This window comes from Natator depressus, chromosome 12 (genome assembly GCF_965152275.1).
Source record: "Natator depressus isolate rNatDep1 chromosome 12, rNatDep2.hap1, whole genome shotgun sequence".
Lineage (NCBI taxonomy): Eukaryota > Metazoa > Chordata > Testudines > Cheloniidae > Natator > Natator depressus.
This window is the reverse complement of record NC_134245.1, coordinates 2,089,625-2,109,766: the sequence shown is the minus strand read 5'-3', so window position 1 is coordinate 2,109,766 and position 20,142 is coordinate 2,089,625. Positions and strand designations below refer to the sequence as shown.

Here is a 20,142-nt window from a genome sequence, read left to right as displayed (position 1 = left end):
CCAATTCTTTACTACTCCTGGGTGCATCTAAAGCCACTCTTCATTGAAGCTCAGTTTTGTTTCACGCAAGATTACCCAGTGATAGGAAGAAACACATAATGATGGGCCTCACCCTACAAGGCACTTAATATACAAGATTATGGGCCTCAACTGATTAGAAACGGTGGCATGAGGGGAAATACACACAGCAGCAGCACGCTGAGCCATTTTGCCCTTGACAGTGGAGCGTGTCTCTAAAACCTTTACAATTGATAAAAGATCATTAGACTCAATATTCCTAAATTTGCATTTTCACATTATACTGACACAAACTATCAGGATGCTTGGGATAACACAATGCTTTTAGGTGGAAACTTTCACAGACTCAGACTTTATGGCCAGAAGGGACCATCAGGCTCATCTAGTCTAACCTCCTGCACATCGCAGGCTACAGAACTTCTCCCACCCACTCCTGTAATAGACCCATAAATTCTAAGTCTTGATTTAAAGACTTAGAGTTACAGATAATCCACCATTCTGCACTGCCTTTATTCTATTGGAGTCCTAGCCGGCCGTGCACGGGACTCACATGCAGAAGATGTGTTAACCAGGATCAAAACCACAAGGTCTGAATGGTGTTGGGTGAGCAGACAAGTACAAAGGTGTCTGTAGCACCAGTATAGGAGCATCTCTCTGGAACAGATTAGCGGAGTGCTACCAACTATCTGTGAGGAAAGCAGGTGCTCTCTCCTATTGGGCAAAGGCTGCATGGCCACCCAGAGGGCCAGAAAGGAGAAAGTGGCCCTCAGAATGACTGCAGTTCAGTGCTGGGAGAAGAAAAGGTTCAGCAGAGACAACAGAGTCCTACACACCTCTGTGAATGCTAGACAGAGTCATCACAACCTCACCACCTTCCACGCCAAAGGAAAGGTGCATTTCTTCGATCTTGCCTTCTCTAACATAAATACAGTGCAACATGAATATATATATTTTCACAAACCTAAAACCCCAACAAAACAAGACACTCCCCTGAAAAACATTTCTCCCCCGGGGGAAGAGGATAAGAGAACAACACTTGACAGATGTTAGTCATGTTGCTCAGTTCACCAGTGGCAGATGTTTGGGTACTACGGTGATAAGCGCAGTATAAGAACCTATCTAAACTAGAATAGAGAGTACACTGGAAGGTTACTTACGCATTACTTCCATGACGCGGTGACGGAGGAAGGTGCGACTGCTCTGAAGGGCACCAAAGCGCTTCAGGTCCAGTGGCCAAACATTTTCTGATGGGCAACCATTTACCATCCACTCAGCCAGGTACCTGGTTGAAAGCAGAAACCAAGGAGGATTTGGATGTTAACTGAAGCACTATGAGCAAGAGTCTAGCTCTTAAGTCAAGGAGTAAAGGGAATTTGGGCACCAGGATTTCGTGCAATCAGCAGAGGCTTTGAAAAAGATGGTTACAATAATACAGAAACCAACGGGCGCTGGGAGATTTCAATCTAAAACAAAACCAGCCACCAGATAATCGAATTATTAACTTCCCACTGCAATGAAATTTACCACACAGAGCAATGGAAGCTGAGGACACTGCAAGTGAAACCACAGAGCATCAGACTGCTAGCATTATGCTACATCCTTAGGATACACAAAGCAGGGAGGGTTGAAGTATGCTTAATCTTTGTTATTTCCAGTACCTGGTGCAGGCTTACACCTTAGCAGAAGGTGCCTGTCAAGTTGGAGGTTACATTTGGCAACACCTCCGGCAATGACTAAGCTAGGCCTGGAGGGTGTACTCCAGACCCCTGTCAAGTCAGAATGACAGAAAGCTAAAAGAAAGAAAGAGAGAGCAGCCCAAACTAAAGCAGAACAGTTCAACACATTTGGCTGGCAGAGACAATAGCAAAGGGGTCATCAGAAAATCTACGGAGAAAGCTATGTTAATGCAATGTCAAGACAGACAGCTTGAACGGACAAATGGACAGGTCTGGTTCTGACCCAAAAACTGAAATAGCCTGCAGATCTTCCTGTAATGGTGCTATGGACCTTATGACCAAGAAAAATGGAGGATTCCCTTTTTTTGGTGAATCATTTGACAACTAATGGCTATCAGAACCAAACGGATACTAAATCTAGGTACCAATAGCCATCACAGAAGAAGGGGGAAAAAACAGAGGTCGCTCTGGGGCTCGGATGATAGGAAGGATCCTGACTAACGGAAGGCAATGGGTGGGGGCAGAGGATGCTGGGCCAGATCAGGGTGCCAAGATGGAACCACAATAGGAGAGACTGGGTGAGGGCAAACCAGGGTGAGGGGCAGCAGCCATTTTAAATGCAGCCTTTTTTCCTGGATGTGATTTGTACAATTCTGTCAAAGTTCCTGGATTTGTGTGAGAGTCTAACCTATCAGGGAGTCATCACAACCCTAGGATGCTGGCAGAAGGAAGTGTGGGGGAAGTTTGTTTGGGAAATATATACATGAGTCTCTAGGGCAGTGAACCCCAGAACCTTTCACCAACATTTAACTGACATTAGTATTTATAGTACAGAGTACTTTATTGCCTGCATTTTTAGTGAAAATTAACTCTGAGAGTCACCTGAACAATCTGGCCTGAGAGAGGCTGGCCTGCAGGTCCAGGATTTAGGAGTTTCCCCCCTCTTGTGGCAGCACCACAGAGGCAATGCACCCAGCCTGTGCACAGGGGACAAGATGAGCTGTGCTGTGCTCAGCATTTACTTCTGCCAGCTGGGAAAAGGAACAGGACTGGTGGACCCTGCAAGGAGCCTCATCAGTCTTCAGTAAGCTGTTGGTCCTTGACATGTGGAGCCCAAAGAAGATGCGCAGGGAAAGCCAACAACCTGATTAGTCAGAAACCCCCACAGAGAAGGAAATCAGAGAAAACGCAATATGCTTTTCACCCTCTCAAATGCAGTGCTCTTTCATAACCCAGGCTGCTTTCTTGACTAAGCTCAGGCTCCCATAATTGACAAACAGTTTTACATGGTCAAATTCTGCATGTTGTCTTGTGGTACACAAAAACACACTGTGCCTCTTGCACTATACCGGTGAGCTAAGTTCCCTCTAAGCTGCGCAGCAGGCTATAAAGGGCCATGCAGGCCAGGGAGAGAAGCGAGGTAGACGGGGAGGGGAGGAAGTTGGGGGTGTGCAGGGCTGCTGTTGGGGAGAAGCGCCTCTCTCCAGGGGCTGCCGCCAGTGGGGACAGGGCTGGGGGGGGAGTCCTCCGGCCCCAGCCCAGAGGCAGTCTGCACACCAAACTCCTCATCCCCGGCCCCACCCCATATCCCGCACCCCCAGCTGGAGTCCGCACCCCAACCCTCTGCCACAGCCCTGAGCTCCCACACACACTCCGAACCCCTGGGTCCCACCCCCATCACACGTCACTTCCATATTGGTGCACATAACATTCACCTCTACCCTGATATAACGTGACCCGATATAACACGAATTCGGATATAAGGCAGTAAAGCGGCACTCCGGGGGGGCAGGGCCGCACGCTCCTGTGGATCAAAGCAAGTTTGATATAACGTGGTTTCACCTATAAGTAAGATTTTTTGGCTCCCGAGGACAGCGTTATATCTGGGTAGAGGTGTAATTCATTCCACACATGGATATAAAAAATTAGAGGGAACATTGCTGGTGAGCCACTTACTTGCCTGCTCCTCCACCGAAAGAGGTGCCAGCCGAGTTCATTCCAGCCAGGACGAAGTAGCCCTGTACCGTGGGCGACTCTCCCATGATGCACCGCATATCTGGAGTGAAGGACTCTGGGCAGTTCACTAACTGCATGATCTCCAAAGCCTCCAACCTCGGCATCCTCCGCAGAAGAGAACTCAGCAGCGGCTCTAGTCACCAAAACAAAACAATACAATTTAATCCTTTAGTCTACAGACACTTCAACCACTCCTCCTCCATCCCAAAACCAGACACACAAACCAGTCCATTTACACCAAGACAGACAAACAGTAAGCTATATGATCTTAACAGACAGCAGTATCTTCCATGTCTCAGTGCATCCATGGGACAAACTGGACATTTTCTGTAAACTACCACAGGTGTAGATCAGCAGAAGGGCAGGAAACCTAGCAGAGCTTGCCTTCTCAGGCTAATTAAAATGGATCAACCCTTAAAGAGAACCCTTCTGGGGGTATGAAGAACTGGCTAGCCCCATAAAGCAAATTATCTCATTTCAATTTTTTTTTGGTTCAGGGTTTCCCTCCGCAAGGTATTTTATTTAAAATCTCTCACCTTCCTTTGCTCAAAATTCAGCAGCTGCAAGCACTCAAATGGTCAAGTTTCATGTTCCCTTAAAAATGTCTGAACAGAAATAAAGCTTTTATGCCCACTCCCCATGCACATGAGGATTCCAGAGTGAGTATGGGGTTCTGAATTTCTCTAGAGAGGGGTCTCAGAGCAGCCGGTGTCAGCTCTGGTCTTATAAGATATCTAGAACAGCGGTGTCAAAGGCTGGTGGACCCTTTAAAGCAAGCCAGGCGCAGCCTTGCCTGTGACCCAGCAGCAAGCAAGCCCCCCTCTGCCCACGTGACTGTCATATGACAAATGAAGAATAATTTGTGATCCAAGCTGTGAAACAGTTAGGAAAAGACAACACAATGAAGAATTCTTTGGGGGAAAGAGATGGACACTGTGACTGCAGAGACGGTAGGACTCTCTGACAGATAGGAGAACCCACAGGGAGCAGCATAGGCTCCTGTGGGAGAAGCCCTGAGCTAAGGCCTACAAGGTACAAGGAGATCCCTAGGGGAAGATGCCAGAGTCCCTGGGGAAGGGAAGCAGTGAGGGAAAGCATGCTAAGACAAGACACAACAAAGGAAGAACTCTACAGCAGGAGGTTAGGCTCTCGTGGAGGAGGTCCTGAGGTAGGGTCAGTAAAAGCAGTGGAAGATTTAATTGTTCAGCAGGGAAGGGAGAAGACAGAATTGCAACCCTCTAGTTAAAATTATGGACAGAAAATAAAAATGAGATTCAACTTGGGAAAATACAAGCCAGTACATCTGGGGAAAAACAATCCAACACCCCACCCCACTGGGTGGGAGGAATCCAGGAGCAGCCATGCTATACTTTGTCCACATAAAAGGTATCATAAAATTAGGTGCACCTGGCAGTCCCTGTTCAAAAGAGATGCAGGACTGGAGTATGAGGAGTGCATGGCAGGTTACTGGTGCTGAACAGGGAGCCTGTAAGTGGAGAAGCAGGTGGTGCTGTAGCTTTAAGATCAAATGCTTTGGGGAGGTTTGCACAGTGCTCTTCTGCCCTATACTTGATACAAACTGAAGTATGTGAACGGACATGCTGAAGGCTAATGGTGATTTCCAGCAATGCACATACGAGGCAACTGCAATTGATGGGAGTGGGATTCTCATACTAATTGCCCCACAAATTGACAACTGAACCCACTTATTAAAGTGCCCAACCTCCCCTGCCTCTTAAGAAAGGACATATAAGAGTTCTAGCAAATCCACAGCACAGTCTCCCTTGTAGGCAGCACTGCCTTCCCGTTGAGCCCTCTGTTGTGCTGCTGTGGGAGCCCTGCCCACGTAAGGACTGTATACCAGGGTGGATAAAAATCAATGATTTTTTAAAAAAATAATTTTTAAAAAATCATTTTTTTCATAAAATGCTTTTTGAGGAAAAAACCTTGCTAAAGGTATCTTTGAGCTATAATGTATCTTAATTAAAACTATCTCATCATGGAACAGGGATTATAAATTCTAATTCTATAGTATGAGACAATATATTCATGTAATGTTTAAGAAAAGTTTTGTAAATGAGTTCCAATAGTTCATGGATTAGGGACCCAATTTTATGGGGTTCCAGGGGCTTCTGTATAGATTATTTAGGTTAATCTTTCTATCTACCCAATGGGACTCAGTGCTCAGTCTAGAAGATACCATCAGAGATGCTTAGTTTTGCAGTTCTCAAATTGTGGATTTGTGTCTCCAGAGATAACATGCTTGTTAACAGCAAAAATGTTTTTAAATAAATAATATATAGAGGTGAGAAATAACAGACCTCAACCCTATTGTCCCTCTGCAAATTTGTGTACACAGGCAAACCCTTACCTCTCTCTAAAAGTGCAAAGTTTCAAAAAATTCAGTGAACAGAAGATTGTTGGGGTGGAATAGATCTGGACAAGGAGAAGTAGTCTGGAGATAAATGTGAAAAGGGAGGGACAGGCAGTAGAAACAAAAGTGAAACTGTTTGAGCAGCATATTCCAGAAGTCTTAAGGTCTTTCTCGTGTAGCCTTCATTGATTTGAGATCTACCATATCATTCTCTCACTAGAAGGGAAAACCTACAATGGCAGCAGGCCGTAAGAGAGACCCAGTTTGAGAATATTTTAATGAAGTTCCTCTATTTTAATGAAGTTCCTGTGGGTGACAAGCATGCGTGCAAAATGCAAACAGTGCAACAAAGAAATGCAAGGCTTGGTTGCCCGAATGAAACAACATCATGAGAAGTGTTCCTTCTCAGGATGAAGCTGCGTTGAAGATGATGAAAGGAACATGTCTGAACATGCAGGATCTTCAGGTTGGTAAACTTTTTTATTTCATACTTCTTTCTTAAGGACTGCCTGTCTTCCTTCTGGACTATTCTTGAATTCTCATGGCTGAGCAAAAAATATAGTTGTTACTCTATGGTACTATCATTTTAGATGCAGCTGTGATAAAAAATAAATAGCTGAAATAGGCAGATTTTCCTTTTACAACTTCACCTTTAAAGTAGTACTGAGTGTCAGCGAATGCAATGAAGAATACTAAATGAGCAGTATGGTAATAATAATTAAATAACTGCATTGATTTATTTTGTTTAATAGAATCCATTCTCAACATACAGGATTCTGAAGACTATCCACCTTCAAGATCACCATCATTTTCTATAGTTTCAGAGTTATCTGCCAATGATAATGTTTCAGTCACATCATGTATGTCACATAGCCACAGTATATCACCTGTAGCAAAAAGAAAAAGAAAAAATCTCCATCACCCAGAAACAACCATAGATAAGTTTGTGATAAGAACCAGCAGATTACAAAAAGAGGCAACTGATGAAAAAATTGCCTGGTTTGTTTATGCAACAAACTCTCCTTTGCGTATGATTGAGAACCCACACTTCATTAATATGGTTCAGTCATTAAGACCAGGATACAGTCCACCCAACAGAGCAGATGTCGCACGCAAATTGCTGGATAAAGTGTATGAAAGAGAAATTGAGCAGCGTGCAAAAGACCTAGAGGGTGAAATTGTTAACCTGAGTCTTGATGGGTGGAGCAATGTCCACAACGATCCTGTTGTATGTGCTTGTGTGACAGCAGAAGAAGGAAACATCTTCCAGACAGAAAGAGGAGGTTACTCGCCTGTGCAGTAACTGACGTTCGAGAGGAGTGTCCCTGTGGGTGCTCCGCTGTAGGTGTTGGTGCGCCCTTGTGCCGTTGTTCGGAGATTTTTACAGCAGTACCCGTATCGGCCGCGCATGCGCGGAGCCTGCCTCACATCCCAGTCTTGTCTTAATAGTGCGCATGCGCAGCCAAACTCCTCGGTTCCTTCTCTACAACGGAGGCCGCCCCAGCTCCGAAGTAGAGGGGAGGAGGGTGGGAAGTGGAGCATCCACAGGGACACTCATCTCGAAGAACGTCAGTTACTGCACAGGTGAGTAACCTCCTCTTCTTCTTCGAGAGGCATCCCTGTGGGTGCTCCACTGTCGGTGACTGAAAAGCAGTCTCTCTCAAGGAGGTAGGGACTTTGGATCTGGAAGGAATGCAGTAGACAGAACAGCTCTGCCCACGCGTGTACTGGTGATGGGTCCCTGCGTAAGAGCATAATGTTTTGCAAACGTATTTTCAGAAGCCCAAATGGCAGCTCTGGAAACGTCCTTAAGGGTGACATTACGTAGAAAGGCCACTGAGGCTGCCACGTATCTGGTGGAGTGAGTCCTGATAAAAGTAGGGGGAGTCACGTTCTGTAATTGAGAGCAGAGACAAATGCAACTCAAGATCCAGTTGGAAAGTCTGTGGTTAGAGATAGATAAGCCCTTAGAGCATTCTGCAGTGGGGATGAATAGCTTGTTGGAATGCCTAAAGGTTTTAGTCCTGTCCAAGTAGAAGGAGAAAGCTCTGCACATGCCAAAAGTGTGCATCGTAGATTCAAAGGAATTTGCATGTGATTATTGAAAAAGGTAGGGAGATGGATAGGCTCATTGACATGGAAAGAATTCTGGGGGTAGGCGTCGGGAGACTTTGTGCTTAAAAAATATGGTGTATTGCGGATCTGCCATGAGTGCTGCAATTTCTCCTGAGCGTCTCGCAGAGGTAATTGCTACTAGAAACACAGTTTTCATAGAGAGATGGAGGGAACATGTGGCTAATGGTTCAAATGGTTTTTGGGTTAGGCATGTTAAGACTAGGAGACGGTTCCAAGGTGGATTAGGCGGTTTGATGTCTGGGTATAGGGCTTGGGGTCCCTTAAGGAATCGCTTAGTAATGGGGTGAGCAAAGATAGGCCTATTGTTAGTGGCATCACGGAACATTGTAATTGCGGCCAAGTGGACTTTGATGGAACTCAAGGAGAGTCCACAGAGTTTAATCTCTAACAGATAGTCAAGGATTAGCGGGAGAGGCGCGGAAAAAAGGAGCGGTTTCTGTAGCAGCCCACCAGTGTGTAAATATTGTCCAGTTACGAAGGTAGGTGGTGCATGTAGAATTTGCTGTGCTATGAAGGAGTACATTGCTCCGAGCAAGTTAGCTCGGCATGAGAGAACCATGAAGGAGCCAAACCTTGAGGTATAACATGGTTAAATTGGGGTGGAGTAGTAGACCGCGTTGTTGGGACAAGAGATTCGGGCGGAACAGTAATGGGATGGGTGCGGAAAGCGCCATCTTGGCAAAGAAAGGGTACATGCCTGTCTGGGCCATGTGGGGGTGATCATTATGACCCTGGCTTGGTCCGTTCGTATTTTTATCAGTACTTTGTGTATGAGTGGTATCGGGGAAATGCATACATTAGGTTGGTGTTCCATGGGAACATGAACGCATCCCCCGTGGAGTGTTTGCCTAGTTCCGCTCTAGAACAAAATCTTGGGCATTTCTCCTTTGCTGCAGTTGCGTATCCCCCTGTGTGGAATATGTCTAGTACTATATCCTTGTTTAGTTCCCACTCGTGGTCTATGAGAAATCTTCTGCTGAGGTCATCTGCAGTGGTATTGAGAGAGCCAGGTAAGTATGCAGCTGATATTCAGACATTGTGTCTGAGACACCAGTTCCATCGTTTCAGTAGAAAGGGAGTGGGATCACCCCCCGCCCTTGCCTGTTTACATAGAACATGCAGGCAATGTTGTCAGTCATATTTTATGATGAGATAACTGGCTCTGCGGATGAGGGGAAAGCGGTGGACGTGTTGTTCCTTGACTTTAGCAAAGCTTTTGACACGGTCTCCCACAGATTTCTTGCCCGCAAGTTCAAGAAGTATGGGCTGGATGAATGGACAGAAAGTGGAGGTGAAGGTGGATAGAAAGTTGCAGTGGGGGAGGTTTAGGTTGGATATTAGGAAAAAGTTTATCACTAGGAGGGTGGTGAAACACTGGAATGCGTTACCTAGGGAGGTGGTGGAATCTCCTTCCTTAGATATTTTTAAGGTCAGGCTTGACAAAGCCCTGGCTGGGATGATTTAGTTGGGGATTGTTCCTGCTTTGAGCAGGGGGCTGGACTAGATGACCTCCTGAGGTCCCTTCCAACCCTGATATTCTATCACCTCAGTCCCCGGAAAAATCATGGAGCAGGTCCTCAAGGAATCTATCCTGAAGCACTTACACGAGAGGAAAGTGATCAGGAACAGTCAGCATGGATTCACCAAGGGAAGGTCATGCCTGACTAACCTAATCGCCTTCTATGATGAGATTACTGGTTCTGTGGATGAAGGGAAAGCAGTGGATGTATTGTTTCTTGACTTTAGCAAAGCTTTTGACACGGTCTCCCACAGTATTCTTGTCAGCAAGTTAAAGAAGTATGGGCTGGATGAATGCACTATAAGGTGGATAGAAAGTTGGCTAGATTGTCGGGCTCAATGGGTAGTGATCAATGGCTCCATGTCTAGTTGGCAGCCGGTCTCAAGTGGAGTGCCCCAAGGGTCGGTCCTGGGGCCGGTTTTGTTCAATATCTTCATAAATGATCTGGAGGATGGTGTGGATTGCACCCTCAGCAAGTTTGCAGATGACACTAAACTGGGAGGAGAGGTAGATACGCTGGAGGGTAGGGATAGGATACAGAGGGCCCTAGACAAATTAGAGGATTGGGCCAAAAGAAATCTGATGAGGTTCAACAAGCACAAGTGCAGAGTACTGCATTTAGGACGGAAGAACACAATGCACCGCTACAGACTAGGGACCGAATGGCTCGGCAGCAGTTCTGCAGAAAAGGACCGAGGGGTGACAGTGGACGAGAAGCTGGATATGAGTCAACAGTGTGCCCTTGTTGCCAAGAAGGCCAATGGCATTTTGGGATGTATAAGTAGGGGCACAGCAAGCAGATCGAGGGATGTGATCGTTCCCCTCTATTCGACATTGGTGAGGCCTCATCCGGAGTACTGTGTCCAGTTTTGGGCCCCACACTACAAGAAGGATGTGGATAAATTGGAGAGAGTCCAGCGAAGGGCAACAAAAATGATTAGGGGTCTGGAACACATGACTTATGAGGAGAGGCTGAGGGAACTGGGATTGTTTAGTCTGCAGAAGAGAAGAATGAGGGGGGATTTGATAGCTGCTTTCAACTACCTGAAAGGGGGTTCCAAAGAGGATGGATCTAGACTGTTCTCAGTGGTAGCAGATGACAGGACAAGGAGTAATGGTCTCAAGTTGCAGTGGGGGAGGTTTAGGTTGGATATTAGGAAAACCTTTTTCACTAGGAGGGTGGTGAAACACTGGAATGCATTACCTAGGGAGGTGGTCAAATCTCCTTCCTTAGATATTTTTAAGGTCAGGCTTGACAAAGCCCTGGCTGTGATGATTTAATTGGGGATTAGCCCTGCTTTGAGCAGGGGGTTGGACTAGATGACCTCCTGAGCTCCCTTCCAACCCTGATATTCTATGATTCTATGTTGGCTTTGTATGAAGGGGAGAAAATGGAGGCTGGCATTGCGTATCATTCAGAGTTCTAGACATTGATGTGAAGGGACGTCTCGGCAGGAGACGAAAGCCCTGGGCAGTGTACTGGGGCATGCGTGCTCCCTATCCTGTAAGGGATGCGTCCGTAATTATGATAACCGGCAGGACGTCCTGTAGAAAGGGGACCCCGGAGCAAAGATTGTGAGGCAATGTCCACTAGTGGAGGGAGTCCTTGACTCTGGGAGGTATGTATAAAAGGTTGTTCAGACCATGGACATTCCGTCTGCAGGAAGTGGTCATACAACTTTGGAAAACACCTGATGAAGAGGCGAGCATTCCTGACTACAAAAGTGCAAGAGGCCATGTGGCCTAGGAGTTGTAGGCAATCTCGTGCAGTCACCTGTGGACTGTTGTACAGCTTGGCAACCAAAAGGTTGATGATGTTGAGCAGGTGGAGTGGGAGAGATGCTATTCTTTTGCGTGAGTCGAAATGTGCTCCTATGAACTCCTGTTGTGGGATGGGAGTGAGTGTAGATTTTCTTTGTTCATTCGCAGGCCAAGAGCATGGAAACATTGGACTGTCCGTTCTGTGGACTGAACGGTTTCTTGGAGGGTCCTGGCTTTGAAAAGGTAGTCGTCGAGGTAAGTAAAAATTATGATTCCCTACCTTCTGAGATGAGCTGTTACAACTGCAAGGAATTTGAAAAATACATGAGGCGCAGTCGAGAGGCCAAAAGGTAGGACCCTGTACTGGTAGTGTTGTGAGCCCAGAACAAAGCGAATAAAACGTCTATGGGCAGCATGTATGGTCCATGAACGTAAGCACCCTGCAGGTCAAGGGCTGAAAACCAATCTCCCTGCTTCAGTGCTGGAATTATGGTTGCAAGAGTCAATTTTTTTTTTATTTTTTTTTTTAAATAATGAATTTGTTGAGGCATCTGAGGTCGAGAATGGGTTGCCATCCCCCAGTTTGCTTTTCTGTTAAAAGTAATGGGAGTAGAACCCTTTTCCTCTGTGTTGGTCGGTCACTAATTCTACTGCTCCTAATTGGAGGAGGTGATGCATCTCTTGATGGAGCAGTTGTTCGTGAAAGGGGTCCCTGAAAAGGGACAGGGTGAGGGGCAAAGATAGGAAGGGAATGGGCACTGAAGTAGGGATGATGTTTTCTATACTCTCGACCACATCTTCAAATTTGCTTATTAGTGGGAGGGGGTTGACATGGAGCCAATGAATTGGTACAGCAATGATGTTGTTCATATGGTCTATGACTTTGTTGAGTATATGTCGGGTGGACATTGATTAGGTTGGTATCTATATTGTCTCCTCCTATTTGTAGGGGTTTGGATACAGAGATCGTAATGTCGCTCTCGAGTCCTTCACGGAGCGAAGCACATCACTGGTGTTACTGGCAAATAGTTTTCCACCATCAAAAGGGAGATCTTTGTTGGTATTCTGAACTGCATGAAGAAAAGACGACGATGACGACAGCCATGAAGCTCGATGCATCGTAACTGCTGTAGCAGTGGATCTTGTAGCTGTATTAGCAACATCAAGCGCAGGTTGTAGTGCGGTACTGGAGAGGATTTGTCCCTCAGAGACTATGGCTTTAAACTGATTTTTTTTTGCTCTCTGGAATGTCATCAATAAAGTCCATGAGCTTCTCATAGTTTTTGTGGTCATATTTTGCCAGAGCGGATGAATAATTAGATATCCAGAATTGTAATGTGGACGAAGCATACGCTTTACGATCAAGCAGGTCCAGCTTTTTACTGTCTTTAACAGTTGGGGTAGACCTGGGAAACTGGTGTTTGTTCTTTTGGTTAGCTGCCTCTACCACCAATGAGGTTGACGCTGGGTGAGTAAAAAGGAACTCAGACCCTTTGGAAGGAATAAAATATTTCCGGTCAGCTCGCTTACAGGTAAGTATGCTAGTAGTCTGCCATATGGCTTTGGCAGGATCCATTATGGCTAAATTTATAGGTAAGGCAATCTTGGATATGGAGGTAGGTTGCAGGAGATCAGTCATCTCATGCTGATTTTCAGAAACTTCCTCCAGATTAATCCTCAACTCGTTGGCGACTCTTTTGAAGAGGTCTTGAAATTTTAAGAAATCATCCGACCGTGTTGGTGGGGCAGGCAGTATAGCCTCATCCTGTGTGGATACGGGCTCCAGAACGGTTGGGGGAAGCATGTGTAATGTGTTCATCGAAGTGTGGAGTAACAGCTTGTTGTTGTGTCTCATTCGTAGCCGTATGCACTGGTGGTGGCGAGGTGGCATTGCTCCTATTTCTGGCATCTTGGTTATCATAGTGGAATCGCTTATATGGTGCCCACGGACCTCAGTATTGCCACTGACCGGGGAAGGACATAGGTGGTGCCATCCATGGGTTTGTATACCAGGGAGGGAGGTCTTTGATGAACGAAGACCTAGATTTTGTGTGACCAGTGCTGATTTGGGTCTGTGACTGGGAGAACTGGTATGATGAAAAGTCTCCCTGCACTATGGCTTCCTCACCACTAGAAAAGTGAGATATAGGAGGAGACAGCTGTCCGGACTGCATGCGAATGTCCGGAAAAAAAAAGATACGTGTCAAGTAGATGAGACTGTAGATTAGGTGACACCTGTAGGTCCGGTGCATGAATGAACTGCGATGCCGGAGAGCCTGTGTGAATAAACCCTCTGTTAGGAGCGCCTGCGGCGCTGGAGGGTTGTTCAGCACCGACGTTCTCTGCACCGTAGCGCTCAATGCATGCGCTGAGGTTGGTGGTACCGGGAAGGTAAGAGCAGCCCGAGTCTGTTCTGGGAAGATCCTCTGTGCTGGCACCGTGTCCACTGCAGTGCCGAACGGTGCCATGAGAGAGGCAGGCAACTGGAAGCCTGAAGCCTCGGCACCAGGAGCTTGTGCTGTCGCTGCAGCCAGAGGCAGGATTAGCACGATGCTGGAGGAACCCGGCGCACCCAAGGTGCTGAGCCAAGAGAAGGTCTGCACAGAAGAAAAAGATCTGCTCAGCAACCTTTTTGCTTGCAATGTTTCCCTTCTGGGTGAGGGAGGCGGGCGTTTTCTCTTTTGTCCTTTTTGGAGGCGGGAGGGCTCCGGTTCACTGAGGAGCCCGTACCTGGGTAAGAAGCAGGTCCGAGTGACTCCTGCCCAAGAATCATTTTCAGTAATCTTTACTTGCCCTATATTTTAATTTGGAACAATGGGCACATTTCTGAAGAATGAGGGACTCCCCCAGGCACTTTATACACTGGGAGTGACCATCCAAGATGTCCCTGCACATAGTGCACTGCTTAAATCCTGGGGAGCCAGGCATATTAGCGTCGGCTGGAGGCTGAGAGGAACAAGGGGGAAATTTTTTTTTTTTTTTTTTGAGGGATGAACTTATCTAGTAACTAGAGCGCTAAACCAAGGGGGGAAAGGATGTAGAATGGGTAAGAGAAAAAGTTTTAACGAGTCTGCTGTAGGTCCAACGCCGGCAGGGGATGGTAGAGAAGGAACTGAGGAGTTTGGCCGCGCATGCACACTATTAAGACAAGACTGGTATGTGAGGCAGGCTCCGCGCACGCGCAGCTGATACAGGTACTGCTGTAAAAGTCTCCAAACAATGGCGCAAGGGCGCACCAACACCTACAGTGGAGCACCCACAGGGACACCTCTCGAACAACAACTGATACATCACAAAATGCACACACAGCAGAATACTTACAAGTAGCAGAAACAAAAGCTATAACAAACTGAAAAAAAAATTCAAATGTCTAGTACACAGCTTGGTCACAGACAATGCTGCAAATGTATCCAAGATGAGAAGAAATTATTTAGAAGAGAGTCCCAAGCTAATAACATACGGTTGCAGTGCTCATTTGATGCATCTCTTAGCCAAAGACTTCAGTGTTCCAGAAATAAAGGCTAATGTTGTTGAAATTGCAAAATACTTCCATAACAACCACTTTGCAGCTACTGCTCTGAAAAAAGTAGGAGAAATCAAGCTCACTCTCCCACAAGTCATGCAATGAAACTCAGTACTGGTCTGTTTTGAGCACTAGATCAAGAACTAACCTAATCTGATGACAGTTTGTGAACAAAAGCGTGAAAAAAATAGATGGCACTGTCACAGCCAAAGTTTCCAACAATAGGCTTAAGAGAAAGGTTGAACATACGCTGAGTATCTGGAAGCCTATTTTTGTCGCCTTGAACAAAACGCAGGGAAATAGCTGTTTTATGGCTGACGCTGTTGAAATTTGGAAGGAACTGAGTGAGATCTTAAAAAGAGAAATATGCAATCATAGAATATCAGGGTTGGAAGGGACCTCAGGAGGTCATCTAGTCCAACCTCTTGCTCAAAGCAGGACCAATCCCCAACTAAATCATCCCAGCCAGGGCTTTGTCAAGCCTGACCTTAAAAACCCCTAAGGAAGGAGATTCCACCACCTCCCCAGGGAACGCATTCCAGTGCTTCACAACCTCCTAGTGAAAAAGATTTTCCTAATATCCAAGCTAAACCTCCCCCACTGCAACTTGAGACCATCACTCCTTGTTCTGTCATCTGCTACCACTGAGAACAGTCTAGATCCATCCTCTTTGGAACCCCCTTCAGGCAGCTGAAAGCAGCTATCAAATCCCCCCTCATTCTTTTCATCTGCAGACTAAACAATCCCAGTTCCCTCAGCCTCTCCTCATAAGTCATGTGCTCCAGCCCCCTAATCATTTTTGTTGCCCTCCACAACAACAGAGTTAAATTACAAGCACCAAAAAAAACAAATGGGACAAGCACTATCTCCAGCTGATTTTCTTGCAAATATTCTCAATACTCAGTACCAGGGTCAAACCTTAACTGCTGAAGAAGAGGACTTGGCTGTGACATGGACATCCAGCAATCATCCCTCCATAATGCCAACTATAATAAACTTCAGAGCTAAGGGTGAACCATTCAAGAAATATATGTTTGCTGATGATGTTTTAAAGAAAGTCACACCAGTGAACTGGTGGAAGTCACTTAAGCACTTGGATTCAGAGACTGTGGAAGTGATAATCTCACTTTTAACAGCAGTAGCTTCTTCTGCTGGTGTAGAAAGAATATTTTCTTCCTTTGGACTAATTCATTCCAAATTGAGAAATCGTTTGGGACCTGAAAAAGCAGGAAAGATTGTTTTTCTTTTCCAGATTATGAACAAACAGGAAAATGAAGGTGAAGACGACTGAGTTAGCTGCAGAAGCCAATATTTTATGTTGACCTGGCTGACAGAGTCGATTTAATTTGTGTTTTTTTTAATTCAATTTAGTTAAACAATTTTAAACAAACCTGATTTTAAAAAACTTGAATGTTTAACTAAATTAAAATGCATGTTTTGTTAAAATATTATATGTTTGCTATTGAAGAAAAAAATCCAGAATAATGTTGCATAACATGCATCTGAAGAATTGGGTATTCACCCATGAAAGCTCCAATACGTCTGTTAGTCTGTAAGGTGCCACAGGAGTCTTTGCCGCTTTTACAGAATAACGCTGTTGTTTTAGTTAAATAAAACAATTTAAATGTCTGTCTGGTGATGTTCTCTTCCTAATACAGCATGGCAAGAAAATCCTCCAAATATTAATCATTAACCTGTTGAATTAAAGATAGTTCACCTCCCAATGACTTCATAAAATATCTGCGTCAATTACCTTTGGTAAATGAAATAACCAAACAAGCATTCATTTTCTGATATAGCTGTAAAACTAATCTGAAAAGTTTTCAAAATAAATCACTTTAAAAATGTACAGTGTGTAACTTCTAAAAATGAAACCCACATCTATCTCTAAGTTCTGAAGAATATGTATTAAGGTTATAACAACCAACAAGAATGCACCTTTATGTAGAAATCCATTATTAAATCGAGTCTTCCTAACTAGTGATTTAAATCCTCATTTAAATCAAATCCACCCTGCTGTAAACCCTATCTGATTAGCATACCAAAGTGATCCCAGTCCTCATGCAGATTCTGAATCTCAAGCTGGTTCCGGCCCTCAGTAAAGATGGGCTTGGGGTTCTTCTCAAAGCCTCCTGAGAGGATGCCACCTTGCCAACTGCGGATATAGATCCTGCCATCTGGGTCCACGATAGCTGCAGAGGAAACATGAGAGCATGTGGAAGGATTGGGAAGTGCAGGACAAATTACAACTTTGTTTATATCAAAATAGACCATGCTCCCCACACAGAGAGGCTGGGAATACAAAAATGACTAACAAATCAGTCAGTGAAAAGAATTCACTAGAGAGTGAATCAGGCCCTCAGGTCAGAGAGCTGGGTTCCCAGGGGAGCATAACCATTACTTACTAGTTGCGGAAATGCTTGCTAGAGAAAGAGAGACAGACTGCGCATGTGTGTGCGCGCGAGAGTGAGTTTTCCACTTCCCAGCACTGGTATCCATATGTGCGCTCTCCTTCAAGGGAGCCAAAAGCCAGGTGTGTGGGGAGGGAAGGGTAGTTATCTCAAGTACCCTGGATGCCCCCTACTGCTCAATGACATGCAAATGCCATTATAAAGCCTTAACTTCAGCTGAGAGAGAGAAATACATGGCCCATATGGGCACAGCAGCCTCCAAGGAGAACATAATAGCAAGGTTAGCACAATCCCTCCAGAGCATGTGGTGCATAGTTGATGCATCCAACAGAGATGAACCACCTGTAAAGCAAGAGTCAAAATCATTCCCAAGCCACAATCTCTGCTAGCTGAGCTGGTAAACCCAAAAGAGCTCATCTTTTGTGGCAAGAGTTTATATTTGAGTAAATAGACAACTATTCCCCACCTCAACTCTGAGAGAGGGCACTCAGAGCAAGTGAGCCTGAACGCCAGGCACATTCCTGGCAGAGTTCAGGTCTGCACACAATCAGCTCTACCTCTCCAGCCAGCCTTGACTTTGGAAGGATAGAGAGAGTTCACCAGCAAAATAAAACAAAGTGGGAGAGTCCTCACATGGTGTGTTGCTCTCTAGTGGCTTCTTCAAGGGACGTGTCAAGAGGTAAAAGTGCTCACAGCCGTGCAGCGGGATACTGACCGGCTCCTCACTGGAGAGACCCAGCTCGTAGGCCCACTGAAACCAGAAAGGGTTAGTTGGGATGGAAGTGACAGGTAGAAAGCCGAATCACAGGCCTATTTTGTCCTCATCGGAGTGCTTTTGCTACAGCACCAGAGAGCAGGTCCATGTCTATGCTGCTGCAATATTGCCTTAGACAGAGAAGGAATTTACTTTTTTTCCCCCTCTCTACTTAGATTATAAGCTCTTTGGGGAAGGGAACATCTTTTTGTTGTGTTTGAACAGCAACTAGCACAATGGGGGCCTAGTCCATGACTGAGGCTTCTAGGTGCTATCATGATATAAAATAAACAAGACGAAGAAGAAGAAGAAGAATTTATACAGTGAAGTCACTATTGGTTTGGCTTCTGAAGAAAACATAATAGACAATGATTCTTCTCTTGGGCTCCTGGACTGCTGCGGTCCCATGTTACCAAGATGGCCAGTTGCAGGCTGAGAAACATCAACTGGCAAATATATCTTCAGGGCTGACAAGCTGTGACAGTTAGAATGAGGGAGGTTTTCAGAAACATTATGGATATTCAATAGTCTCATTAAGAGTCACAGCAAAGTCCTTCACCGCAGAAAGATGTACCCCTCCCACTGAGTGAGACTTGGCAAGTGTGTATTGCCACACTGCAGGATGCTTCTTAACAGGCTGCCACTTAGATTACAGTGCCAAGCAAACAGCATGCACTAGTCTCCTCTTAGAGTATGTCTACACTACGAAATTAGGTTGAATTTATAAAAAGAAAAGGAGTACTTGTGGCACCTTAGAGACTAACCAATTTATCTGAGCATAAGCTTTCGTGAGCTACAGCTCACTTCATCGGATGCATACTGTGGAAAATACAAAAGATGTTTTTATACACACAAACCATGAAAAAATGGGTGTTTATCACTACAAAGGGTTTTCTCTCCCCCCCCACCCCACTCTCCTGCTGGTAATAGCTTATCTAAAGTGATCGCTCTCCTTACAATGTGTATGATAATCAAGGTGGGCCATTTCCAGCACAAATCCAGGTCCCCCCCCCCACAAACTCACTCTCCTGTTGATCACTCTAGATAAGCTATTACCAACAGGAGAGTGAGTTTGTGTGTGAGTGGGGGGGAGAAAACCTGGATTTGTGCTGGAAGTGGCCCACCTTGATTATCACACACATTGTAAGGAGAGTGATCACTTTAGATAAGCTATTACCAGCAGGAGAGTGGGGTGGGGGGGAGAGAAAACCCTTTGTAGTGATAAACACCCATTTTTTCATGGTTTGTGTGTATAAAAACATCTTTTGTATTTTCCACAGTATGCATCCGATGAAGTGAGCTGTAGCTCACGAAAGCTTATGCTCAAATAAATTGGTTAGTCTCTAAGGTGCCACAAGTCCTCCTTTTCTTTTTGCGAATACAGACTAACACGGCTGTTACTCTGAAACCGTTGAATTTACAGAAGTCGATTCTTTAGAAAGCGATTTTACACAGTCGATTGCGTGTGTCCCCACTAAGCACATTAAGTCGGCAGAGTGCATCCACAGTACCGAGGCTAGCATCGACTTTTGGAGCATTGCACTGTGGGTAGCTATCCCACAGTTCCCACAGTCTCCGCCACCCATTGGAATTCTGGGTTGAGCTCCCAATGCCTGATGGGGCAAAAACATTGTCACAGGTGGTTTTGGGTACATGTCGTCAGTTGCCCCTCCCTCCGTGAAAGCAAGGGCAGACAATCATTTCGTGCCTTTTTTCCGTGCGGGCGCCATACTGCTTTCAGGAGTCCTACTGCACCGGCTGCTAACTATCGTCATCGAACCACCGCTTCCGCTGCCACTCTGCCCTCCTGCTCTGGCAGCAGACGGTGCAGTAGGTTGGAAAAACTGGTCTTCCGACCACCGCTTCCACTGCCACTCTGCTCTCCTGGTGGTCTCACAGGTCCTCTATCTGACCGTCGTCATCCACCGCTTCCGCTGCAACTCTGCTCTCCTGC

The 20,142-nt window shown here is 45.6% G+C and overlaps 1 protein-coding gene and 1 long non-coding RNA gene across 5 annotated transcripts in view; one reads left to right on the top strand and one right to left on the bottom strand.

Moving 5' to 3' along the window:
* Positions 1-20,142, bottom strand: part of PDPR (pyruvate dehydrogenase phosphatase regulatory subunit) — a 77,446-nt gene that overhangs the window by 28,526 nt on the left and 28,778 nt on the right. For all 4 annotated transcript variants that reach the window (XM_074968322.1, XM_074968323.1, XM_074968324.1 and 1 more), the window contains 4 exons: positions 18,068-18,185; positions 17,066-17,215; positions 3,651-3,843; positions 1,176-1,300 (listed from right to left, as the gene is read on the bottom strand). In XM_074968322.1, coding sequence (XP_074824423.1) covers positions 1,176-1,300; positions 3,651-3,843; positions 17,066-17,215; positions 18,068-18,185 — 586 coding nt within the window. The remainder of the gene's footprint in view (positions 1-1,175; positions 1,301-3,650; positions 3,844-17,065; positions 17,216-18,067; positions 18,186-20,142) is intronic.
* Positions 6,387-12,688, top strand: LOC141996756 (uncharacterized). The gene is made up of 3 exons (XR_012641598.1): positions 6,387-6,550; positions 11,669-11,755; positions 12,450-12,688. It is a non-coding gene; the product is annotated as an uncharacterized LOC141996756 (long non-coding RNA).